Source organism: Patiria miniata, unplaced genomic scaffold, assembly GCF_015706575.1.
Source record: "Patiria miniata isolate m_02_andy unplaced genomic scaffold, ASM1570657v1 HiC_scaffold_19, whole genome shotgun sequence".
Lineage (NCBI taxonomy): Eukaryota > Metazoa > Echinodermata > Asteroidea > Valvatida > Asterinidae > Patiria > Patiria miniata.
Window position 1 is genome coordinate 9,109,343 of NW_024037057.1, and position 26,987 is coordinate 9,136,329.

General features: G+C 40.9%; 1 protein-coding gene across 1 annotated transcript; it reads right to left on the bottom strand.

Moving 5' to 3' along the window:
* Positions 1–358: 358 nt before the first annotated feature.
* On the bottom strand, positions 359–25,067 carry LOC119725682 (inactive phospholipase C-like protein 2). Its single transcript, XM_038197203.1, has 28 exons — positions 24,923–25,067; positions 23,989–24,207; positions 23,589–23,628; positions 23,135–23,264; positions 22,680–22,798; positions 21,908–21,971; positions 19,367–19,460; positions 18,819–18,936; positions 17,061–17,120; positions 15,474–15,559; positions 14,549–14,669; positions 13,836–13,921; positions 13,236–13,318; positions 12,518–12,610; positions 11,772–11,871; positions 11,214–11,393; positions 10,677–10,784; positions 10,048–10,172; positions 9,652–9,736; positions 9,151–9,297; positions 8,529–8,626; positions 7,904–8,005; positions 7,222–7,476; positions 6,497–6,586; positions 6,353–6,409; positions 5,392–5,487; positions 1,411–5,167; positions 359–1,331 (listed from the first exon to the last, which is right to left on the bottom strand). Exons 1-27 carry the CDS (start codon positions 25,050–25,052, stop codon positions 4,973–4,975), a joined length of 3,081 nt encoding a protein of 1,026 aa, XP_038053131.1. The 5' UTR covers positions 25,053–25,067; the 3' UTR covers positions 359–1,331; positions 1,411–4,972.
* Positions 25,068–26,987: the final 1,920 nt, after the last annotated feature.

Consider the following 26,987-nt stretch of genomic DNA (forward strand, 5'->3'; position numbering starts at 1 on the left):
TAACCCCTTACAATTTGAACTTCCAAGAAATGTCGAATTTTCTCAGTTTTGATGAAAATGTAAGGTTAACCCCTTACAATTTGTAACTTTCAAGAAAAGAGAAATTTTGCCCAATTTTGATGAAAATGCAAGGTTAACCCCTTACAATTTGAAACTTCCAAGAAAAGAGAAATTTTGCTCAATTTTGATGAAAATGCAAGGTTAACCCCTTACAATTTGAACTTCCAAGAAAAGTTGAATTTTTTCAATTTTGATGAAAATGCAAGGTTAACCCCTTACATTTTCTAACGTTCAAGACAAGTCCAATTTTGGCAAGGATAAGGTTCTAAGGAATGGTACGGATAACACAAGAACAAGATGGAATTTTCTGAAATTCTTTATTTTTATAAGGTGTGTGTATACATCAGCCTTCATATTAATCATTACTGCACGTTATTAACCAACATTGTGTGTGCACGTTACGTTTAGAATGTGTATTGATAATCACACTTTAATTCTAAAGTGCCGATAAAGTTATTTTTATAGAGTGTTTTCATTCAATCTTGCAATATATACAATCAGAAAGAGAAACAAACCATCATATAAACAATCTCTAATTTCTTATATTACTTCCAATTTTTACATATAAGAGTCTAGAATAACCGACGAGAACAGTACTATTATGTTCAATATATCCTTGATATTTTCTACAACTTTTACCTTTTTTCAAATTTTAAGATTGTATCCCACAGAAACTACAGAATATCAAGATGTGAAAAAAAAGTACCTATGTTTGCTACTTTGCGAACTACCCTGCTGTTATAAACAATTTGTTTTGGTCGTTTTGAGGATTCATTGAGAATTTAAACCGACGCAGGGTAAAAGACTACTTGCTTCGTCTTTACTGACATCAAACTTGAGCCAATAACAGGTGTCGGCATTTACAGGTACATATATAGAAGGTGCAAGGTTGAGAAGGTTAGAGTTTTAAGTGTTTATCAATCGAATCCGAGCAGTTCCACTTGTGCGTTCGGCTATGTTAGCATTCCACGTCCCTCACTTTACATGTATAAGAGTTCTGAAGTTCACCACTAAATTGTTAGTATCTCCACTAAGAACGTACCTCCCCTAAACTGTAAATTTGTGCGCAGTTAATATAATTCTGGCAGATATTTTGGCTTCTGGGACCACACCCAGATAGGCATGACCACGCCCACATCAGCATGATCACACCCACAAATGCAAGATCACACCTGCAAAGGCATGGACATGCCTACACTGGCATTTCCGTACCATTCTAGAATGACCACGCCCATATCGGCATGACCACACCCATATCAGCATGGCCACACCTACATAGGTATGACCATGCTCACACTGGCATTTCCGTACCATTCTAGAATGACCACACCCATATCAGCATGGCCACACCTACATAGGTATGACCATGCTCACACTGGCATTTCCGTACCATTCTAGAATGACCACACCCATGTCGGCATGACCACACCCATATCAGCATGACCACACCTACATAGGTATGACCATGCTCACACTGGCATTTCAACACCCATTCTAGTATGACCAAAGGCATATCAGCTTGACCACACTCATATCAGTATGACCGCACCTGTATCGACAAGACCACACCCACATAGGCATGACCACGCCCATGTTTAATTTAGAGAATGTTCAACATAAAGAGTATTGCTTTAAAACCAATCACGGCAAGGTATTTAGAAATTATCAAATTGCAAATATAAATGGGGTCAGATTGCACAGTCAACATAAAATACTGTTTCAAAACAAAATACTATTATTTATCAAATCAACTGACTCCTGTCCAGAATAATCTGCATTATTTTACTTTATACAAAACTACGACAATTTTCTTCCTGATCAGCAAGGTAGAGGCAGCAAATTTCTGTACAAAAAAAATTCGGTGATAGATTCCCCTACCTGATCCTTATATAATAAATGAATAATGGTAATATAAAAAAAACATTTGATTCAATGTTAAATATAAATAAAATCTTTGGGTTATCTGCAATTTCTAAATAAATATTGAAACCAGCAGAACACATTCTTCTGCAAATGTTAAAAGAAATCGGAGTCGAGGAATCTTTAACAAGAGACGGTACCGACACAAAAAAAAACAAAAAGAGACAATGACCCACCGCACAAAAACCAATAAAACCTAACAAATTGTTGTTGAGAACTTTTTCTTTATGGGCAATTTTGCCACGCAGCATTACTTAATGTTGGCAGAAGATTATTGAAATATTACTTTTGAGAACTGCACTTTAACATCCTCTCTTGGTCCACTTTAATATTCTATTTGTTTATATAGGTGGGGGCGGGATTACGTCATCCGACGAAAACATCTATTCATTTGCACACCAGTTTTCATCGGTTGCTACGTGTTACCATTCAGCACTCCAGACTCAAGAACCATTGAGTTCCAATTACATGGGTCTGGGAACTAGACCAGGCAATGTAAAAAGCTCCTGGGATATCCACGCTCACCCATATAGACCTTAATCATGCTGCCACCATTTCAGTCATGTTCCCTGTATCCTATAACAGTACTGAATGATAAAGATTTATGTGCAAAAAGGAACCAGACTATTTTTCCTTCCAGCCTCGCTTTGGTTACGTTGATTTTAATGGGAACAAAATAAAGATGGCCGCAACATGATAATGGTCTATTAAAGTCACTGTTGGACCACTTAACCACGTAATGGCACAAGGAGTTGAAGTACGTCATAACAGCAAGTATCAGCAAACCAGAGTCCTACTTGGGCTCATCTTTGGATTTCTAAACCTGGGTTTTTTTTAAACCTTTGCTTCAGCTTCGGCTTTGCCTCCGACTTCTGAATCTCTGAGAGGCAAACTAAACGAAAACATTCCAACCTTTGGCTTCATATCAACCAATTGAATGTTTCTGAAGCATAACAGGCACCAAAATGTAGCTGGAGTTCCAGAAGTTTAGGGCCTAAATCTACTTCAGCTGAAGACGAAGCCAAAGCCGTTCGTTTCATAAAAACGTTCCAAGACTGTACTGTTTTGATTTGTGCACTGGGGTGCCCGACAGGATACTTCCCAAAGATTTACTTTTTAAATATTGGTGCCCATTGCAAAACAATGATGATGTGCTTTTCTTAAAGATGTTGCTCAGAATTCCATTTTCAATTAAACTCCTTCATTTGATGAGACAGAGGAAATTACTGCTGCTGATGTAAAAAATGGCAACACTAAACTCTTTCTAATATACCAAATTTGATACAACTATGTTATGGCAACACTACCCTGTACTACGAACTATACCCTGTATATCTAAAAAAAAAAAGGAAAACTATTTGGAAAAAAATGTCTTCGCTACGTGAACAGGATAAAGAAATAATATTCTAAAGCAGACATTGTTGCTTCCTATTACACCGCTAAACATGGAATTTTCTTGATGCTCGTAATTTTCTTTCGATTGATATGTAAAAATTAGACCAGCTACTCGGTATCCGCTCCGTTCACAAGTACCCCCTCACCGGCAAAGGAAGTACAGTTGGGGGTGCGCGGCCACTGCGTGTACATAGAACAAATCCCCTGGTGTACGCGCGTCACACACATGGAACGGTGCGCGTCAACCAGCGAAATGTACCGCCCATGGGACGTCGTTGCTAGGTAATAGGGCGCCCTCTTTCGTAGCGCACGGAGCTAATAGAGAATGTGTAATGAAATTTTTAAAAATATCTTAAAAGCTACTGGTCATGATTAGTTGTCACAGTGGATACTTGGTAGTAATGTGGCTAGCTATGTGAAGGCCATAAACTTGGAGAAATGTTAAAAGAAAGGTTTAATCATAGACATCTTAAAAAAAAACCTAGCATCTTGCTGCATCTTTAAGCCGCCATGTTAAGTGAATGCTCATCGTGGGCATGAACGCCCAAGGGCCGATCAAACAATGTGCACGCATTATTTACAATTAGAATAAGAGTTCGCGTAACATGGTGATTGCGGGACGCAGCGTTCTGCTACTGGAAACACACAACGTAAACGCACGTTGAGGTTTTAAGATGCCTATGGGTTTAATGGGCTCTGGGCAAGAACGCCCTCAAGCAGTAAAAATGCTCATAACTAACATGACGCCAGGGTTTGCTCGCCAATAGGTGCTAGGGATCTCTTACTTTTTGTTTCTAATTTCTTTTTTGTCATTGGACGGATCTTGTTTCACCCCTTGGGCTAACACTTCCATGTGCGCATGACATGTGTGATTGGAATGTATATACCTTGATTATGGCAGGTATTACCCACAATGCTTTGCAGCATCTCATTTCCTTCACAACATTTTTTGTTACAGAGATGAGTTGAAATAAAGATGGTGGCATGAACATCTGCTGGGGGCGTACTCCCCCTCCCCCCCCCTTCAGTAATGCCACTGGTCACAGTGGTTGGAGGTATTGTGCCACAATAACATATCAACTACAGGGCTGGATAGCTCAGTTGGTAGAGCACCGAAACGGCAATCTGGAGGACACAGGTTCAAACCCGCTCCAGTCAATTTCTGTGTTTTACTGTTCGAGTGTGAACTTTCAGAAATGAAATAGAGTCATGCACAAGTCAAGTTATAACTCAAGTCAAAATGCTCAAACAAGTTAGCATATCCAACATAGGGCTGGACAGCTCAGTTGGTAGAGCACCGGAACGGCAACCCGGAGGTCACAGGTTCAAACCCAAAACAGAGGACAAAGAATGACATAGGATGCGTTTGTCACTGATCAAAGGAGTAGCTTGGGACTTGACTTGCGACTGAATGATTGTGATGGATTCATCACAAATTCTTATCTATCGTTCTGGCAGATTTTGTGTTGGGAAAACTACACCATTTACTCCAAATCAGGGAACCAATCTATCAAATATTTGCAACTAAACGTCAATTTCCGGGCAGTTTGATCACCAAAACAGCAAAGATACAAATGTTACATTGCCATGGCGATTATCAGCTCTCTGCTCCGCTGGATTGATCCGGATCCGTTTCCGGTTCGAAGACAGGAATTGTTTCCGGTTCAAAGACGGGAACTGTTTCCGGTTCAAAGACGGGAAGTGTTTCCGGTTCAAAGACGGGATCTGCCTCTGGCTCGGCAACCGGTTCCGGTGATGACATCAGGCCCAGGGCGATTCCTGCCTCCTTGATCTGTTTTTGAAGGAAAAAAAGGGGGAAAAATGAAAAAATGAAGTGATTTCTTATGTCTGTGTCTGACACGGCTCCCAAGACTACGACCACATCTACTTGTAACGAGACCATTCCAGATTTCGCCATAAGACCCACCCATTTTGGTGTTTCTCACAGAGTTTGTGAGTATAACCTCAGACCCTTCCCTGGTTCCCTGACCTTTCCCCGGTGTCCAGCCACCTTACCTGTCTCATCCAGTCTTGACATTCTTTCTTGGAGCGTGACAGTAGGTCCGCCTGGCCTTTCAGCACCCTGATGTTCCAGGCAAAGTTCTCTGACGCCTATCAAGCAAGAATCATAACATATGACGAGACAACAGTAAACAATGCGTCGCTAATTGAACAGTTGCAAATACAGTGGAACGCCGCTATATGGAACATCGCGGGATCCACAGAAATTGTTTGTAATAGCGATCGTTTGGTAAAGCGATTTTATGCTGCCAGTGCTCACTTTTCAATAAAAAGCGCCCTTCAGAAATTTACCCTGCTTGCCCTAGTACATTTTGTTACTACATGTACTGGAAGACGACGTTGAACATGTGTCCACTATTGAATTATGTAATTACACAGTTGTCAAGCTTACTACCTACAGCAATAACTGGTTTTCCCCTTCTATTCCATGGGGAAATAATAGCCACTTATTACTTTTCGTTAAAATTTTTCAACAACAATGTTTGGAACATTTTGTACACAAAAATCGGGAGCCAGAGACGATGTTCAGTATAGCCGAATGTTCAGTATAGCCGAATGTTTGGTATAGCGGTGTTCAGTATAGCGACGTTCCACTGTAGAATAGACCTTTTGCACAGTGCGCCCTCACAGAGGGAAGGTCTTTGTTTATCTGTGATACACATGACTAGACCCTTTGTAGTTTCATTGTCACTGAATTTAAATAACAAGACCTTTCATCAGATCAGAGGGTCAGGGGTTCGAATCCAGCTGCTGGTGATATGTTGTGTCCTTGGGCAAGCCACTTCACCTTAACTTGCCACTCTCCACCCAGGAGTATAAATAGCTACTGGTGATCGTAAGCAGAGAATTCAGATGTAAGAGGAGCGATGATATTGGGTCTACATAGGATTGGTAGAATTATGGGGAACTTAAGGTAGCTATCTTTGGTAAATTACCAGCAACTTAAGGGGCCTACCTTTGAGAGTCGTTTCCCCTTCAGTCCGTCTTTGGTAAGAAGGTAACTCAAATTGTCCTGTAACAAAAGGAGAACATGGAATTGAATCTTTGTACAAATCATTAAAATAAGGATGAAATGCACTGAAATGAGAGTGTGGCTTACGTGGTATTCCAGCCCAGCTTTCTGTACTTCGTCAATTCTGCTCACCAGACAGTCGGCTTGCTCCATCAAGGTTTTGCTCTCCGACACCATCTTCGAGAGAGAGGAAATTCAAATTCAAATCGTGTTTCCAAATATTGAGTACTCCATGCATAAACTCTGAATGGTGCTCCAGTTTAGGATTATTTATGGCAAATTAATACATAACATTTTGTCGGTCGCAAACCAAAATCTATTGAGCTGCTTGAAAATGTGAGGCATTCTGGCAAAATGAGACGGAACTGGGCACTGGCCAAAGTGGAGAAAAATGCACCCAAAAAAAAAAGAATGGGGGGCGGTGATTTTCACATTTATGTCATATTTATGGATAGTTGTGATGTATTACACATATTTGAAAGAAATAGTGTAAAAATCCTGAAATAACAGATCTTTAAAGGAAAATCAATTGGCATATTTCTTTTTCAATTTGAAACTTTACAGGCTTTACTCTCAGTAATGTCATGACGATAAATGCGAATTTTAAACAGCCATAACTTGTAAACGGAATATCGGATTGAAGTGCAACAAACAGTATTTTCTTTCCTCATTTTTTTCTCTTTCCTAATTTTATTTTCTCTCCTAATACACCATTGTTTGTACACACAAACCCACATTTTGACAACTGCCCAATTTTGTCTCATTTTGTCAGACTGCCTCACTACTACTTTTTGGTTTAAAACGAGCGTTACCGAATCAAAGGCGCTTAAGGCCTTCTTGAGCATGTCAGGAGCGCTCCCTTCCGCCTCCAGGAATGCTAGCCCCTCCCTCATGGAGAGCTGTAACGTGACGGTGTCCGAGGACCCGGCTAGTCTGGTGGCTAGGAGTCGTATGCACTGCTTGAGGTTTGCGATGGATGCCAGACCGCAGGCTTCTTTGAATCGAGTCATGGCGATTTGGACGTTCTCTCTCAGCTCACTGCCTTCCTTGAGGGGGGCTAACGAGGCCTGCAGAGGTTAATTATTCAAGAAAGTTAAGGTCTTCCTAGTCGACTTGGACTTGCAAGTCTCAGTCTAGGAATTTTTTTTCCTTTACTGACTCGGTCAGTAAGTCAGTCAGTCAGTGACTCAGTCAGTCAAATTGGTCCTTCAAATCCTTTTTTGATAAAAATCTATTTCTGAAGAAGTCCACTGAAATGTTTTTAAAAAGGAGTAAACTATGGTAACTATTTTTTTTTCTGGTCTAAACCAGTCAATAAAAAGAATGAAAACCGAATATACTGCAACAATAAAGTGTTAGATTTTACAATATTTGGGTGGGTTGGGTTTCAAGCTCAAAATTCCCACAGTTCTAAGCATTGATCACTCCATGGATTGGAACTTATTACATTTCATTAAAATCCTGGAAAGGAAAAACAAAAATCTTGCTTCCAACCTTAAAGACCTCATCAATGGTCTTGACTCCCACCGGTCTGACGTGGGTGTAATCTCTCGTCCTCTTGGACTTTTTGACGGACATACCACGTTTTGTCGGTTTCTGAAAGATCAACACAAATTCCAGTTTAGTTCAAGAGCAACTACTGATTATCTGTCTGACAAAAATGTTTGCCTTGGCATCGTTTAGGGGTGGGGCCTATACTTTACCCCGTTTCCACATTTATCTGGGCATGGATGAGGGTTGCGGCCAATAAGTTATCACACCTCCACATTTGTCTGGGCATGGATCAGGGGCATGGCCTATAACTCCACCCGCCTCCACATTTATCTGGGCATGGACAAGGCATGTGGCCTATAAATTACCACACCTCCACATTCATCTTGGCATGGATCAGGGGCGTGGCCTATAACTTACCACGCCTCCACATTTATCTGGGCATGGACAAGGCATGTGGCCTATAAATTACCACACCTCCACATTCATCTTGGCATGGATCAGGGGCGTGTCCTATAACTTACCCCGCCTCCACATTTATCTGACCATGGATAAGGGGCGTGTCCTATAACTTACCCCGCCTCCACATTTATCTGACCATGGATAAGGGGCGTGTCCTATAACTTACCCCGCCTCCACGTTTGTTTGTGACAGCCACGTGGACAAACAGCGACGCTGGTTCCAGTGACTCGCCGGTGTTGGAAAGCAAGGTGAAGTGCCTGTAGCCTGGAAGAAACATATTAATGAAAAAATAAGGCTCGAAAACAAGTGAACTTTTATTGGGTTGAGATTTTCTTGATATCAATACAAAAATTGTTACAAATTTCACCCTTTTGGTCCTTTAAATGGAAATCTTTTCTTTCTTTACAGCACAGATGTTAAAAACATATTGTTTTTTTAATTTGTATACATTTTAACTTACAAATAACAGTAAATGCCGTTTAAAAATCTACCACTGAAGATCATAGAGATCAAATGTACATTGTGGAAAGTACTTTTCACTTTGCTAATTTCTTGTTCGCTGCTATTTTTACAGTTAACAAAAAACAAAACAAATCGTGCTTAGCAATCAATGCAAATGTACGTAGGAAATCACAGAGAGAGATTAAAAAATGGCAACTGAACAAAATTGATTTTGTTTTTTCAGTTTTTTTATTTTTCCAAGCTTTTTTCAGCGAGAAAAGTGCTCTTCGAGAGAACTGCTAAGCGGTATTTCCAGCTAAGCAGGTTCATGAGACAAGTTTTCCTACCTGGTTGGAGACATTCAAATGGAATGGTGTATTGCCCAATGAACTCATCCCCGATGAAATCGTCGTCCAGAACGACGAATCGAACCAGGGCCAGCTCCGGTAGATTGACGGTGAAGTCAAAACTCTCGTCATAGATCGGATTGTACCCTGAATAATGGTCAGAAAACAAAAAAAAAACTTAATGGTAATGAAACAAAACTAGATCTCGTAAAATGAGTTTGGACTCTGTGCACCAATGGTAGATTTTTTTAACAACTCCTGTGAGTCCAGTGAATTTTGTAGGATTTTGGAGGATCAAGGAAGGGAAACCCAGCAACTAATAGCACTATTATTTTTCTATGGGGGGAGGGGGGGGGTTGAGTGCAAATGAAGTACGATAAAAAATTTGGCATTTTGTAGGATTTTCACGGATTGAAGAAGATACAACTCAGCAACTATTCACATGGGCTTTGACCGCCGAACAAGTATACAGAGAAATTTGCATGCGTGAAATTTGCATACCATTGTGAGGAATTGTTTTGGTCCGTTCTTCGGCGCAGTCCGCTGGGATCCCGAATATCTCCATGGAAACATAAGGGTCAATAACCTGAAGAAAAAAACAGGAAACATTTAAAAGAGGGATTTATAATAATGTATTGAAAGCACCCAAAGTCTGTCATGGACTGTTCCATATAAACTATGAGCACCACCAAACTTTGGTTGATGAGCATTCCCCACAGTTCTTGTGACAGAGTTTGATTGGGCTATAATAGTCACCTGACCAAAAGTCAAGATGTGATTGGTCAGTGCGCACCGTTTGACTGACAGGGAGGAAGAGTGAATTGCATTCAGAAAGTGGCTTAGTGTATTCATGCACCGAGTCCACAAACAGACAGACAGACAGACAGACAAACTCACATCTCCCTTGGACCCAGAGCCTTTTGGTTTAGGGAACTTCTGCCCACTGATGATCTTGATGTGTAGAATCTGGGGTGAGACTCCTGGAATGATGTCCCGCGAGTTGGCACTGAAATACGAGATCTCTGCACAAAAAGCAAAAAAGGAAACAAACAGACCAAAGTGTTACGAGGATATTGCATGCTTTAAAAGAGATTTACAGCTGTAAAGTGTGGGGGTGTGGCCTGGTAGTCAGGGTTTGTGACTTATGATCAGAGGGTCAGGGGTTCGAATCCAGCTGGTTGTAACCGGAAAGCGTGTCCTTGTAATACAGTTATGAGGACACAAATATGCTGTGTCCTTGGGCAAGCCACTTCACCCCCACTTGCCTCTCTCCACCAAGGAGTATAAATAGGTACTGGCATTAGTTGGCAAGGGGAGGGGGAGGATTAACCTGCAATGGACTGGAACCCCATCTAGGGGGGAATAGAAATATTCTTAGTCGTTCTGTGCCAAGGAAACTGGAGATAAACGCCGGCCTGATGGGGCATATTGCCTAGTGACAGACTTTACTTTACTTTTAATTTAAAAAAGGTAAGCCCCATCCTTTCCATTCTTCTAAATTATGACCACTTTCCTCTCCGCGTTACCTTCTCTCATGACGCCAGGTTTGAGCACGTAGCCACATTGACCGTTCTGACGAAACTTGCCATCGTAAAGATCCGTCATCAAGCCTGGCGTCTGGTAGTTCAGAGCAACTGCCAATAAATAAATCAACACATTGTTACAATGTATCACCTATTCCCTGAAGAATCCATCAAATCATAGAGTGCTCAGGAGGTTTTGGGTGGTACAGGGAGTAACAGGCAGGGTGGTTTGGGGCAGTACAGGGAGTAACAGGCAGGGCGGTTTGGGTGGTACAGGGAGTAACAGGCAGGGCGGTTTGGGGCGGTACAGGGAGTAACAGGCAGGGTGGTTTGGGGCAGTACAGGGAGTAACAGGCAAGGTGGTTTGGGGCAGTACAGGGAGTAACAGGCAGGGTGGTTTGGGGCAGTACAGGGAGTAACAGGCAGAGCGGTTTCGGGTGGTACAGGGAGTAACAGGCAGGGTGGTTTGGGCAGTACATGGAGTAACAGGCAGGGTGGTTTGGGGCGGTACAGGGAGTAACAGCCATCTTGAAATCTCACCGATTTGGCAGCCGCAGTTCCAGAAATCCTGCGGGTTGTAGTTGCTGGAGTCTACGCGGTTAGGGTTGGGGTAGATCCTCGTCAGGAGATGCTTGTTGTGACTAACGAAATCCTCAGCGCAATCTCGGGCAAACTTGATGCCCGTCCCCTCGCTCATCGAGCAGATCTCCCAGTATTTCTCTGCCGACAGAAGGGGGGGCGGGGGGGAAGGGGGCAAGTTAATCTTTTGGCTACTTTTATTTATGTTATTGTCTTCAAAACTTGTTACATTGACATATAATGCTTGCCTACCCCTCCCCCCCCAAAAAAAAAAAACATGCTGCATCTGTTCAACATGTCAACATGACGTTACCAATTCTGTTGTTTTACTTTATTTTTCAGTTTGAGACTATAACTTTTCAGACATCTCTAAAATTACAGACGATAATATATATTTTTCAGACAGACAAAATTTCACCACAGGGAAAAATACTAACAAACATCACTCTTGCCCACCCCTGCCCCCAGCAAATTGGGCGTGGTTATGAAGGGGCGACGAGAAATGACGTGGACACTTACGTTTCTGAGCTGCCTCGTGGAAATCTTCAAAGCGGACAGATTTGCATAGTGTGACAAGTTCTGATAGTTCCTTGATTAGAGCTCGTTTCTTGAAACCCTCCTACAGGAACAAAGGAAGAATGAAGTGTCACCGAGATTGAGATATATGCTGCAAAACTGATCCTGAGAATGCTGCGTATCTGAGAATCAAATTATTCGAATATTAGTTAAACACTGTTTTGTGAAACTGGCTGAGTTGTAGTCAATCATAAGTAAATCACAATTCATCATAAGTCAATCACAATTCATCATAAGTCAATCACAAGCCATCATGTTTTTCAATGACAGGTTAATGACAAGTCAGTGATAAGTCAATCACAAATAAATAACAAGCCATCACAAGTTGTCAATCACAAGTCAATGATCGGTCAATCACAAGCGAATCTCAATTATTCACAAGCGAATCATAAGTAATCACACGCCAAACAAAAATCAATCACAAGCCATTACAACTTGTCAATCAAAGTCAATAATAGGTCAATCACAAGCCATCACAAGCCATCATAAGCCATCATAAGCCATCATAAGCCATCACAAGTCATCAAGTCTGAAGTCAAATCACAAGCTATTCAAATGACCTGTGACAATGGCATCCCTTTGTCGCCATTCATTGACTCCCACAAAACTCCAGTAACTGACAGCAGATAAGATTATAAATGAAGAAAACAATTCCACTTTCTCCAAAATTTTTTCATTTTGGATCTCACCTTCTTAATTTTCCTCCTCTCGCTGTCGGCTCCTTCATCTTCGTCTGTGACTTCTCCTTCCTCCCCGACAAAATCAGCAGGCAATTTCTTCCCCTGAGTGAAAAACAGTAAGAGAGATGTCACTCATGGCTAAACTTGATGCTGCATCAGATTCAAATCAGCCGGCAAAATCTGGGCAAGATCTTTTAGTTGGATGGGTGGGCAGTAAACTCCGTTCGCAATTACCCCCTCAGTGATGAAAGGAGAACAAACGAGTGTCTTTTCCCCTGTATTTAGGTTTTGCTCGCCACCATTCCGTTTGCAGTGGCTAATCGCTTCTACAAAAATCTGAACGGAAAAGCAGTGCTTTCTGGGTTACTATAGATATCTCTCTTAGAACGCCATCTTCGAAGGAAAATTACAACTGTGTGTTCAACGCCCTCAGGTGCGGGTGCGCAAGTACAAAATGCACCAAAACGAAATCGGCGCAGTCACGAAAAGTTGACGCCCAAAATGCCAATGTCATTTGAGAGAGACCTATTGAAGAAGGCGGTGGGACCAAGTCAAGCAATTAGCAACGCACACATGGAAAAGCTGACCCCAGCAGCAGGCCAGTGTTTTGTCCAATGAGAGCTGAGAACGCGCTGACCCGGGTCATTGGGTGAACAGAAACCGTCCAATGAGAGCTCCATAACGCAGTGGGGACCAATGAATTATAACGTGACATTACACTACTTACCTTTAGAATAATTTTCCCTTTGAGTTGTTCGGGTGTTGGCAGGTAAGCGGCAGACAAGTCCGGCGAGTCTATTCTTAATTTATCTACAAAGCAAAAAAAAAAAATTTGCTTAAAGTATCTGCTAAGCACAAGAAGTATTTTCAGGGCAAAAACTGGTTACCGGCCAACATGTCATGTGATGGATACCAGGAGTGACTGGTTCCCCACTTATTTTTGCTTAGCACAAATTAAAGATAAGCAATAAATCCTGCTTAGCAGTTCAATGGAATTACTTTTTGAAAAACAAAACCAACATGTGAGCAAAAAAAAGTAAAGTCTGTCACGAGCCAATATGGCCCATCTGGCCTGCGTTTATCTCCGGTTTCCTTGGCATGAAACGACTGAGAATATTTCTATTCCCCCTGGATGGGATGCTAGTCCATCGCAGGTTACATCCAGCTAATGCCGGTACCCATTTATACTCCAGGGTGGAGAGAGGCAAGTAGAGTAAAGTGGCTTGCCCAAGGACACAATATATGAAAAGCAGCTGGATTTTGAATTCCTGATGCTCTGAACCCTAACAACTAGGCTGCGCTACCCACCGCTCCAAGAAGCACTTACCTCCAAATACTGTTTTGATGTGGTGTGCCATAACTCTTTGCTGGTCCAAACTACAGTGGTTTTCAATCGATACTAGCAGAGGATACCTGAAAGTGAAAAAAAGTCAGTGACAGATTGAAACTTTTTGCAGCCAATTTTAAGTTAAAACATAGAAAAATGACTGCGGTGGGATTGGGACCTGTCACCTCCCAATCACTGTACTGGCATGCATTGGTTTCATGGCTAATGACGGTACCCAGGAAAACAAGAAACTTGCATTTTCTAAACCTTTGAACTGGGTTCGAATCCATCTTCAACTAACTTGTTCCTTGGCTCATTTGTGAATACCAGATTACAAAACATCCCCCAGGATATATATTTGTCAGAAATTTTCCTACCATCATATTTTTCATCTCTCCACAGGTTTCTTCAAGCTCGAGAATAAATTTCTGGTTTCAAGATTCAGAAATCAGGGTCCAAAATCATAGCGTTGCATAACAGTTAGCAGAGAAGTTGTGCTAACTATAGCAAAAAATTGTGCTAACCTTAAGCACTATTTCATATTTCAATTCTAGATTTCTATTTTAGTGTCACTAATTTAACAAACTGTTTCCTCAGAGGTAAGCATGCCTTTTGCTGCACTTACTGCTTACGGTCTCCATGAAATAGACAGAGGCTCTGTTAGCAGAAAATTATGTGCTTAGCAGCAGTTTGAAATTAGGCCTAGGTCTTACTGTGAGGTTTCAAATGCGTGTTGGTTGATTGCTTCCACCACCGCCTTGAAGGAGATCTTGGACGTCAGCGTGTGACCGTGGTAGATGATTGGCTCACCGTTACCGCCATCCCAACAATCCACTGCCATTCCAAACACACCAAATGTGCATTGTATTACATTGTATTACACTGTATTACATTGTATTACATTGTGTCACATTGTATTACATTGTATTACATTGTATTACATTGTGTCACATTGTATTACATTGTATTACATTGTATTACATTGTGTCACATTGTATTACACTAATTGTATTTAGTTCCCGATGAATCAATAACACCATACAGTGCTGGGGTGGTTTTGGGCGGTACAGGGAGTAACTTAAGCTTTCTTTTAGTATAAGAATCATTCAAATCACTCATGCACTTTTCAAGTTACGGAGTTCTAAACACAACCACCGTTTTAAGGTTCTTTCCAAGGATCACTAAAAAGTTCCAGTGTTTTTCCAGCAAAATGAAAACAAATCACATAGGGATGTGTGTGAATTGTTTCGTTTTGCTGAAAGAACGCACACTTTTTTTGTGATCCGTGGACAGAACTTTAAAACGTTGGTTGTGTTTAAAACTCCGTAACTTGAAAAGTACATGAGTGATTTGAAAGATTCTTGTACTAAAAGAAAGCTTATGAATTGGGCTTTCATATCCTATGTTTTAAAAGTGCTACATGCAGAACTTCACTAAAACAATGGTCCCGACATTTGGGTTTTTGTTTTTTTGACTCACCCTGTAGTATAGTGACGATGAGCGTGGATAGCATGATTGCTGTTTAAGGTGGTCAACTTCATGACTGTTTTTACTATCACCATTTCGCCCTGTCTTAATGCCCCCACCCTAAGGGAAGGATTTCCCCACCCCTCAACCCATCCCTTGCTGTCAACTTACGTTCCACCCATCGGCAACCCTTCTGCAATGCTTTGACGTAGGCAGAAACACTCGATGGGCCTTTTAATTGGTCTTCCGTGAGGTAACTGCAGTAAACAAAAAAATCGAAAAAAGAAAAAGAAAAAACAAATTCTCACACTGCATGTTATATGATTCTTCAGATCCAGTGCTAATACATGTACAGTGAAATCTCGATAAGTCAATCTCTGATAACTCAAAACAACTGTTTAGTCAAACAAAGAATCCAATTCCCTTCAGTAGTATAACAATGATATACAATCCTGCTTAACACAAAACTCTGCTGAAGTCAAATTTTGAACCTGTTCCCTTGAGGTTTGATTTATCAAGATTTCACTGTATAATCTGCAAAAAGTCCAAAATCCAGCGTCATAGTTAAGTCCATAAGTCAATCATGAGTCCGATCACATGTAAATTGCAACTCCTTTCTTACGACCAGTCACAAGTCACAGGACAAGAACAATGACATAAGAATGCCTTTGTCACAATTCATCAAATAAGCTAGTGACTTGGACTAAGGATTAAATATTTTGTGATTGACTTGTGGTGGACTCAACTTCGACACTGCGAAAATCGCATTATCTTGGACCATGTGCTCTTGACATTTCTGAACGGTGAACCTTATTCTTGTTAAGCAAACCTTTCTGTGCTTGGTCTCAAGTAATGGCAATATTGTTAATATCATCCAGGGTAGTGCTACATTTAAGAAATCACTCCGGGAATACAAACAAAATATACTTGGGATGTAGGTAAAATGGTGAAAATTCAAACCCCCACCCACCCATAAAAAAAAATAAATAAATAAAAATCTAACACAAAATCAGCTGTTCGAGATATAAGTGAACATGGAAAGGAAACATTTCACCCTGAAGATATGAGAGAAATGGTAAAAAGCAATTCCACAAACCAAAAGAATTTAAAAGAATCTATGGATCAGATATCTGGATGATTCTACAAACAAAAGACAAAATAATGTAAACTTCAGGATTGATTAGGAAGAAGACACATAAAGAAAACACAACTGAAAAAAAGTGGAAATTGTTAAGCAAAAAAGGAAAAAGGACAAAAAATGTTTTGGGCTTTTAAGGGATTTGGTCTAAAAATGAAAGAATGAACTACTTCCTGACAAAGAAAAGGAGATACCTTAATCAAATTGGGAGGCGGGGGCAAGTATAATTTTCATTTTTTTCAGGATTTGGGAAGAAATGAACTGCCATATTTCACACATCTACTTCTTGTAAGCTATCGCATAATCTTCAAGAATTTGGGGAAAGAAACTAAATATTCATGTAAGGGTTTGCATAATTATACTGAATATTCATGATGGGTTAATAATGTGATGAATATTCATGACAGGTTCCAAATATACTGAATATTCATATAAAGAATTTGAGGGAAAAAATGAACAGTTGACTATAGGTTAGGGTTCTAATAATATATATGAGCGTCTCTAGGAATGTTGCCCTTTGTCAAAGACTTTGTGGTATTTTCTAAAGGTATCACAACGTCACTTAAAGAAACAGACTGTATTAATTAGGGAAGGGAGCAAAAGAGCCGAAAACATCTTACTTTGTTAGACCAGCAGGAGGATGTTTGGGGCATAATCCCATCTGAGGCCAGTTGCCGTACCTACGGAGGGAAGGGGGGAGGGGTAAGACCGACGACAAAAAAAAAAAAGGCCACGCCCACAAAAGGGAAATGGCCACGCCCACAAAATGCAGATGGCCACGCCCACAAAAAGAGATTAAATAACAGGTGGGGGAAGAGTGTGGAAAGGATCGGACATGGAAGAATGTTAGAGGAAAAATATTAGTGATTTTTTTTTTAGAGGGATATTAGTGTGTTATCTTGAGGTGCATTTTTGAGATTGAGCTTGAAGGAGAGACAAAACATTTTGACGGGAAATATGTGAAATTGTGACTCTTTAGGGCAGGAATTGAATGCTGAGTTAGTAAAGAGTGCAATCAGAACGATGATGTCACACAGATGAAACAGGAAAAATTTGGTTTCCTTGAATTGATACATGCCTACAAATCATAAGACCAAAAAAACCTCTTGAAAAAGGCAAAATTATGATCTGAAACTTTAACAGTAAGGTTCAGATTAAGCAAATCTGCAACCTGACACTTGACATGCTCGAAAACAAAATCAGCCCAAAGAAATATGAAGATACCTCATTTGCAGCAAATGATCTTGAGATGAACACATCCCATCTATCACAGCGCAGTGTTGTAACCAAGTCATTTTTTCACCAAGTCAAGTCGCAAGTCAAACTTTCACAAGTCAAGCCAAGTTGCAAGTCATTTTTTTCCGCGTCAAGTCAAGTCTCAAGTCAAAAAGCAGCACTGCTTCAGGGAAAGTCCGAAGAACAAGAACTATATTCAACCACATCTTAACTATCTTCCATCGAATCCAAGCTTAGTAGTTGACAACACTAGGATCAGCCTAATCGCTGATTACAATGTTACAATGGGCTCCGTGCGCAAACAACAGAGGGCGCTATTTGCCAACTTTCGAGAGCTCAGTGGACGGGACACACCAGGTGCACGTACGTCAGGCATCGTCAGGGTTCGAATGTCTCTCCCAGTGGTCTCCCCCAACTCTCCCCTTCTTACCGTTGGGGGGGGGGGTACTTGTGCACGGAGCCCATAACTGCGTACAATATAATGGGCGTGCACTATGAAAATTAATAACTAAAAAAATTAGGAAAAATACAGAAACTTTGGAGTACGGCACTTTTGCCTGAGTCTGTTCCCAGTCCATCTCAAAATTGCCTATAACATTTGAAACGTGACCGATGACCGAGCACAGAAAAGATTTGCCTAACACACAATTTAGCTTCATACACGACATATTAAGACCAGTAGAAATGGTATGAGTACGGGATACGTACACGTATGGGCTCGGAAAACCACCCTTTTGCGAGGTTATTTCATCCGGCACACTTTGGGCGTGATTGGGCGTGATCTACATGTAATATGCAAATTAGACACATGCACATGAGTGTTTAACAAAAAAACTGGTCTTCGAATGCAAAGCTGTAATACTTGAGCTGCTTGAATACAATATATGGCCGAGTAAACTGGCCACCTTCCAACCAACCCACCCACCCACCAACCAACCAACCAACATAAACAGCTCAAGCCCACGGCGTGTTTCACACCCGCCGTGGGAAAAATTGGATTGGCGTACAATGTGTATACATGTATATGTGAGTTTGGTGAAATAACTACACAAAATGTTGATATGACCAGCTAGTTTTTCCGAGCCGCAGACGTATCCCATACTTGCACCATTTCTAATGGTCTCTATTACTTTAATGCTCACGTGTTGTGCGACGACGCTACGAAGTAATGGGATAGAGGTTGCGTCATATCCTGACACACACTCCTATGCTGATAATCAAAGATGTCACAGTCTTCTGACAGTAGGTAGTTAGTGAACCCTAGGAAGGAGAAAAGAAACAATAATTTCAATATTTTGACCAAAATCACTTGATAAATTTAGCAATTCTTATTATGCCAAAATCTGAGGTACATGATATAAGCTGAGACAGACTTATGACAAACCTGTGAATGACTTGTGATCAATTTGCGATTGCCTTGTGATTAAGTTGTGATTGGCTTTTAATTGGCTTGTAATTGACTTCTGATCAACCTGTGATGGACTTCTGCTCAACTTGTGATCGACTTGTGATTGACTTATGATCCTCTTGTAATCCACTCGTGACCAGCTTCTGATTAACTTGTAATTGGCTTTTGATTAATTTTTGTGATCGACTTGTGATCCACTTGTGATCCACTTGTGATCCACTTGTGACCAACTTCTGACTAACTTGCGATTGTCTTGTGATTGACCTGTGCTTGAGCACCTACCATCAATTCCCAGATGTCCCTTGTCTCGTCCTTCGGCAGACGGCTCATATTTGTTGATGATAGCTTGGCATTTCTCTCGTGACACACCGGCCATCTGCGCAGAGAATAAACAACCAAACAAACAAAGCATCAAACCGTGAACGGCATCAAACCACGACACGGTTCAATTAGTGTTGTGTGAACCCTTAAGGACATATTTTTCTTTCAGGGGAGATCGCTAACAGTAAATTTATCTGTTTTTAAATTTATTTTTGTTTTTTCCCAAACACCTTGGGTCCAATTCCACAGATCTGGTTACAATTTCACGGAGCCACCAAAGTGGAAAATATTGCTTTGCAAATATATATGCTTAGTAAAATACTGCCGAGTACCAGTCATGAGCAATGCACATCCTCTGACAGTTTGGTTGGTAACCTTTTTTTTTTCTTCTTTGTTTTTGGCTAAGCAAATATTTTCTGTAAGTTTACAAGCTGGGGCCAATTTCATAGAGCTGCTTAAGCACAAAATTTGCTTCAGCACAAAAAAGTATTGCTTAATAAAATCAGGCTACTGGCCAAAACTCCATGCAATTGTAATGCTAAGTAAACAACAGCTAAATACCAGTCACAAGTAATGTACATCACATGGAGTTTTGGCCGGTAACCTGATTTTACTAAGCAATGTTTTTTCGTGCTTAAGCAAATTTTGTGCTTAAGCAGCTCTATGAAATTGGGCCCTGGTTGAAGAGGAAGACTCCAGTTTTACCTTAAACACATTCCCTTTAAATTTCAGTCAGCCTATTACTACCAGTGTGTGCAATCAAGGAAAACACATTCCCGAGACATCTTGCCAAGACAGATCCATTTAACACAGTCTCATTTACACACGAATGCTTTTTCTCATTAAATCTTTCCACAGAACCAACCCCCCTCCCCCCCTTCTTTCCTCCGAGGTTTATTGTCGTTCTCAAGCCGGCTCTCTCAGCTCAACATCCGCTTGAAAATTACACTCCGGAAAATCAAATAAACATCTGACGTCTTACACGAGATTGTAATAAAACCGTCCCAAATCTCACAGATTAAGAAAGGAAAGGAAAGCGGCAATATGATGAGGCGCGAAAAACAGGCACACCGTTTATTTGAACTTGCCCTGCAAAGCTAACAGCAATTACAGAGCTGTGAGGCATCGTAGACGGATTGTGCAGGCTGGTCGGAATCTGGCACGTAGACAATACTGAGATATTGGTGACTGCTCTATGTTCCGACACCCCTATGTTCCGACAACCTAGATTGTGTTACTCCCGGTTAGGGTTAGGGTTAGGGTTAGGGTTAGGGTTAGGGTTAGGGTTAGGGTTAGGGTTAGGAATAGGAATAGGAATATGTGCAGTCGGAACATAGGGGTGTCGGAACATAGAGGTGTAACCGAGATATTAGCAGGTGTAACTTGTGGTGCATGACAAATGGAATGCTTCTTTTACCATCATGTCAATAAACTGAGCTTTCTTTTTTAAATGTCACAGACCTTTAGAAAGGTCGTTCACAGTCCAAAAAATAGAATATCTTTTGGAATAATTAGAACATTAAGCCTAACAGAACTCAACCATTCAAACCCCAACGGCATGTTTTATTGGAATCTGTCAGGATGGGTACAGTACCCCTAAACTGACAGTCTTTTACATTGGGTTGGCACACCTCCAGAATCAAAGTCAGAAATAGGTGTGTGCAGTTTCCCATATGGTGTTGGGAGTTGTCAGGATGGGTATGGTTCCTAGTAGATCATGCTAGGGAGTTAGGTTAAACTGTATAACACTTGATCCCATAAACCTAAATAAGGACCAGAGTTTTACTCATGCATTTAATGCATTTTCAGATATTAATAAGAACACTTTTATACTTATTTATTGCTAATGGAATTCTATTTAACTGCAAATTACCATTTTGAAACAATACTACATTTATTTGGCTGGTATCCAGATCAAGTACTCTTGAATATCTAATTAACTCTTGTCGATTCAGAGAATTTACTTAGCTTCAATGGTAAATTAAAAAGCATAATTATCTCTTTCACAAGCAATGTTTTACAAGGTTGCCTTTTTTAAAATTCCGGCTTCGTTTCTGGGCTCCGGTTTCAGCTGTGGTTTCAAAATCATTTGGAAGCCTTCAACATGTGTAATGTCCAATTGATCGTTGTCCGCCTGACTTGAAGCAGAAAACAGACCTATGGGCTACGTGTGCCAACAAAAGAGGGCGCCCTTTTACCTAGCAACAACGTCCCATGGGCGGGACATTTAGCTGGTTGACGCGCACCGTTGTGTGTGACGCACGTACATCAGGGGATTTGTACTATGTACACGCAGAGGTACGGCTGCGCGTCGCGGCAATATCGCAGTCAGGCAAGATGGCGTCGGTCGGTCACCCCCAACTGTACTTTCTTTGCTGGTGAGGGGGTACTTGTGAACGGAGCAGATACTGAGCCAATTAGGCATTACATCTCCTGAAGCCAAAATCAAAGCTGTGGTCTCAAAAACATCCCTTTGCTTGAAAAATCAACTTATGCACTGACCCCTTGTTCAGCTTCCAGGAAAATCAAAAGGTCGTCTATCGTCATGACTTCTGAACTTGAATACCTAATAAGAAAAAGGGCACAATTGAAAGAATTATTTTTCGAAATTACTTAGTTTGGTAGTGCTGTGGTCAAGCCCATCACAAGTCGGTCAATAAGTACGTCACATTTGATACACAAGAAACAGAGGATTGACAACAGGTACACACGAATATCTTGTTACTTGACTCGGAAGTGGATGTCTTGCGATAGACTTGTGATGGATTTCTGAGGACATATGAAGACTTGTGAGGACTTCTTAGGACTTAAGGACTTGTGAGGAATTGTAAGGTCTCGTGAGGACTAATGAGGACTTATTAGGACTTTTGAGGACTTGTGAGGTCTTGTGAGGACTTGTGAGGACTTGTATGGTCTTGTGAGGACTTGTAATGGTTTTATGAGGCCATGTGAGGAATTGTAAAGACTTGTAAGGACTTGTAAGGTCTTGTGAGGACTTGTAAGAAATGGTAAGATTTCGTGATGACTTGTGATGACTTGAAAGGACTTGTGAGGACTTGTAGGGTCTTGTGAGGAATTATAATGGACTTATGAGGCCATGTGAGGAATTGTAAAGACTTGTAAGGACTTGTAAGGTATTGCGAGGACTTCTTAGGACTTGTGAGGACTTGTGATGAATTGTGAGAACTTGTGAGAAAATATGAGGACTTGTGATGAATTATGAGGAAAACGCATACCATTCAATACCGTTACTCCATACTGACAGCGCCCTCACCTGACTAAAAGGAAATATATCTCCGGTCTCGTCGTCATCTCCTTGAAAAGGTCAACAAACTCATAGCTGCTCAGCGTGGGTTTGGAAGCTCCGTCGCGTACCTTAGACAGAGTCATTTCCTATAGCATCAACAAGAAACGGAAAAGAAGAAAGATTATTTAAAAAAAACAGTTTTTATGGACCGAATCACTAGTTCTCAGAGTCAAGTGAGATATATATATATAATGCTTTAATATGAGGACTTGCGAAAACCTTTGAGACTTGTAATGAAATGTGATTGGGTCGGTAGAACTTGTGGAGACCTGCGTTGACTTGTGAGGACTTGTGAGGACTTATGAGGACTTATGAGGACTTATGAGGACTTATGAGGTGCTGTGATTCAGTTGTGATTGAGTTGGGAGAACTTGTGTGGACTTGTAAAGTACTTGACAAAACGTACCTTACACAAAGCGTACCTTAAATTTTTGCCGGACCCTCATGGACGTCACGCCGTTGTTGAGTTTCTTCATCAGCTGCATGACCTCAAACTCGTCCAGTTGACCCACCTCTGTCCCTGCGGCCTTCTCAAACATCTCTTGCAGCCACGTGTTGACATGAGGTCAAGGGTCATAACAGGTCAACGTAACCTATAACTGTTTACCAGTCTATTTGTGTGGAACAGTTGCATTCCAGTTAAAGGGTGTGATTTCAAAGATTTGAGTTTAAAATATGCAATTTTTGTGTTTCTTTTTCGTTCCCCTAGGAAATCTTTGCTGGAAGCCTGCCTGATTCCTCACCTCAAAAACCCTTCACAAAATCAAGCCCCATTAAAAAATGCCTTGGTTTTTTTTTCAAACCTGCAAAACCCCAAGAATTAAAGACAAGAATCTAACCACTTAAGAATAAAATTTTAAAAATTGCCAAGGATATCTGTCTCTCATGTCCTGCTTCTTTTCTATTGCTTCAGGTGCTGTAGAAAAAGAGAAATAAATCAAAATCTTAAAAAAAAAAAAAAATATGAGTCATTCTAGAAATCTTGGGTCCACTTTTTTTTCCTGTCCCTGTTACATCTGACATCTATGATTTTATAGTTCGGGATGCTCTCCTAAATGCAGTCGTCTCCAAGTGAGAATAGCAAAGTGCCTATCCAACAAATGTAAAAAATCAGTTGAGGTCATTCTTAATGAAACTTGAATGGGCAAGGTAGCTGGCCTGGAAAAATGAAACATGCTTTGGAACCTTAATGTTTAGAATACAAATAAATAAGTGAAAGACTGTGCTTAAGACTCATTTTGCGGAATCCAGTCACATGAATGTTTAAATGACTTACATGTACATTTGCTTTTGTTTCCTCCCACCAGATACGACAGCCCCGTGACCCAGATATTGGCCTCGTCCGGTGAGTTGGCCACCAGGTCTAGCGTCTCGTAGTTATCGCCGAAGATAATGGAGAACGCGCATTCCTCGGGAAACTCGGAGGTAGACTCCCGACTGCGAAACGTCTCCGTGTTCTTGCCCACTCGGACCTCTTTTATGGATTCTATGGCAACTGAAAAAAAATTAAAAAAATAAAAAATTGAAACATTAAGGGTAAACATTATCAACAGAGTGCCATGGGATAATTGGGGTGTGTTCAATAGTAAAGCAACCTGCTTGTTGACACAAGGTAGGATTCGAACCCTACAGTGGAATAACATCTACAGTGGAATAGCAGCCACTAGGACTAACTTTTTGCCTTGTTTATTTTCTTGAAAGAAGAATGCCGTTATAGAACAATAATCTGTGATCAGAGTAAAATGCCATGCTTATGGACACACGTGCCAAGCATCCCGAGGCAGGATGCGAACTCACAATATTTACAAGCTGATTGGACTTACTTCTTGCCATGTCTGTTTTGAAAGAAGTTGGCACAATATAAAAATAATCTGTGATAAAATTAAAATGCCATGCTTACATGTATAGACACAAGACTCCCGCGGTAGGTTCGAACCCACAAACTCTTCTTATGGACTCATTTCTGGCTTTGTGTGGCTTTTCAGATGTAGGATGCCATCCAAGTACAAGCGTGCAATCAGAGTAAAGTGCATTGCCTACATACACAAGCCTCCCGAGGCAAGTATCTGAACCAGTGCTTTCTTAAAAACCACACAGACATACAGTACCATATTTGTTTGCAACGCACTGACTGTGAGGTCACAGTCGCCCTTCAAGTTTTATTTAGAGAGCTGCTATAGGAAGTCAACCACTGAAGACTGAAGACTTACTTCTGGCCTTGTCTGGTTTCTTGGATGTGGGATGCCATCTGATCTCCGACAGCTCCTCACTAAGACAGAAGATTCGGTGATACTGTCGTGACGGTGAGCGTACTTTGATCAGTTCGCAGCCTGCTTGCATAAAGGCCAGACAGTCAGAGGCTGCGGGTATCAGAAAAAAAGAAGAAAAGGAAAATATGATTCACGAAGATATTTCTAAGATTGAATCTTTGCCCTGCATCAAAGAAATGTTAAACCAGAGCATAATTGGGTACTCGCTGGCAGCTTTTAAAAAAGATGACTTTTGAATTTTGGCTTGTGCATGCTTCTACATGTATAGCTAAAGGATTCTGCGATTAGTTAAAGGGTTAGCTCAAATTTTTTGCTAGCACGGTAAGCGTAGAACAGTGACCGTAAGAGTGGAGTTCCATGGTTAGCAGGGTATACATGTATGAACTTAATGTCCATGGCCCAGTTTCCTGGCTCTGCTTACCATTTACGAAAAATCCTTGCTTACTGTAGCAGAAAATTCTGTGCTTACGGTAAGTGTATTTCACAGGTTAACGAGGAATATTGGCTTATCTGCATGCATGTATCCCATAGCTAAGGATCCTGCGCTTATAGGGTTAGCACAGAATTTCTTCGCTAATGCGGTAAGCACATAACGGTGTCCGTAAGCATGGATTTCCCTGGTTAGCAGGCTTATGACATTGTGCACGGGTCACTAACCTACATTGTACATGTACTGGGCCCAATTTCATACAGCTGCTTAAGCAGAAAATTTGCTTAAGCACGAAAAAACATTGCTTAGTAAAATTAGGTTACCGGCCAAAACTCCATGTGATGTAAATTGCTTGTGACTGGTATTTAGCTGTTGTTTACTTAGCATAACAATCGCATGGAGTTTTGGCCGGTAAGCTGATTTTATTAAGCAAGATGTTTTTGTGCTTAAGCAAATTTTGTGCTTAAGCAGCTCTATGAAATTGGCCCCTACATGTGTACATGCACAGGATGTCTACTAAAGATGTGTAGATGTCTGTCCATCAAGCAGTTTATCATCATTTGCTTATGACTTTGCAATAATACATAAACATAAATCAGGACAGATAAACCAGCCAGATATCATCTGGCCGATACCAACATGTGTCTACTACATGTACATTAACAACCGATACTAGCCCTTAAATCCCAAGTGTGCCATAAATCTATCCGCCAAATGGAAAATGAGTGCCCCAGGGAGAGGCGATATTTTGTCTGGGGGATGAGCTAAGATTTATGGCTGGGCCCCAGGATTGTCAGTTTTGATACAGCCTTATTTATCTGGAAATCTGGGGCACCAGTGTCTTAGGAATTGACTTTATTGATTGGTTTAGGTTGACAAATTTCACCGATGAGGCAATTTATCATAGAAGTTGTAAAATGTGTTTCCTCTACAGACTTCGTGTATGGTCTTATAGAACAAAAACTGAAGGCTTCTAGAGAAGCAGGGGAAATTAGTCTCTTTTTTTTTGTAAGGAATCATTTCAGGATTGATTTTATTTCAGAAAATGAGTACAACGTTTTTGGTAGCTTGAAATTCTTGAATACACTATTCCCTTCAACTCTATAACCTTCCCAAATCTTCCAAATTTCTCTTTGCAAAATGGAGGATTTTGCAGGATTGAGGCTATATGGAATTTTTTTTTTGGAGAATGCACTGTGTCAAGGTCTTGGGCCAGACCTAGTGTTGTTTATGCTCAGCCATGCATAAATTTAGGCCTAGATTATACTTGAGATCCGCTCTGCTCCAGGATGTCACAGGCTCTGCCTCAACATATTGACAGTGATTGCTGGAGGATTTTGCAGGATTGAGGCAGTGGTCACTCCTCCAAGGACCACATTCAAGAAATAATGGATGATTTTGCAGGATTGAGGCAGTGGTTCCCCCTCTAAAGACCACTTTCAAGAAACAACGGAGGATTTTGCAGGATTGAGGCAGTGGTCACCCCTCTAAAGACCACATTCAAGAAATAATGAAGGGTTTTGCAGGATTGAGGTTGTATGCAATTCTTACATGCAGGCAGTAGGAGGATTTTGC

What these genes read in the sequence shown, in the direction of transcription:
- LOC119725682 (XM_038197203.1), bottom strand. Translation starts at nt 25,052, where the DNA reads ATGCAAGCAGGCTGCGAACTGATCAAAGTACGCTCACCGTCACGACAG. An exon ending in CACGCATTTGAAACCTCACA is followed by an intron (nt 13,922 to 14,548) that starts GTAAGACCTAGG and finishes TTTCACTTTCAG; the next exon opens with GTATCCTCTGCTAGTATCGA. An exon ending in GCTCTGGGTCCAAGGGAGAT is followed by an intron (nt 9,737 to 10,047) that starts GTGAGTTTGTCT and finishes TTTTTTCTTCAG; the next exon opens with GTTATTGACCCTTATGTTTC.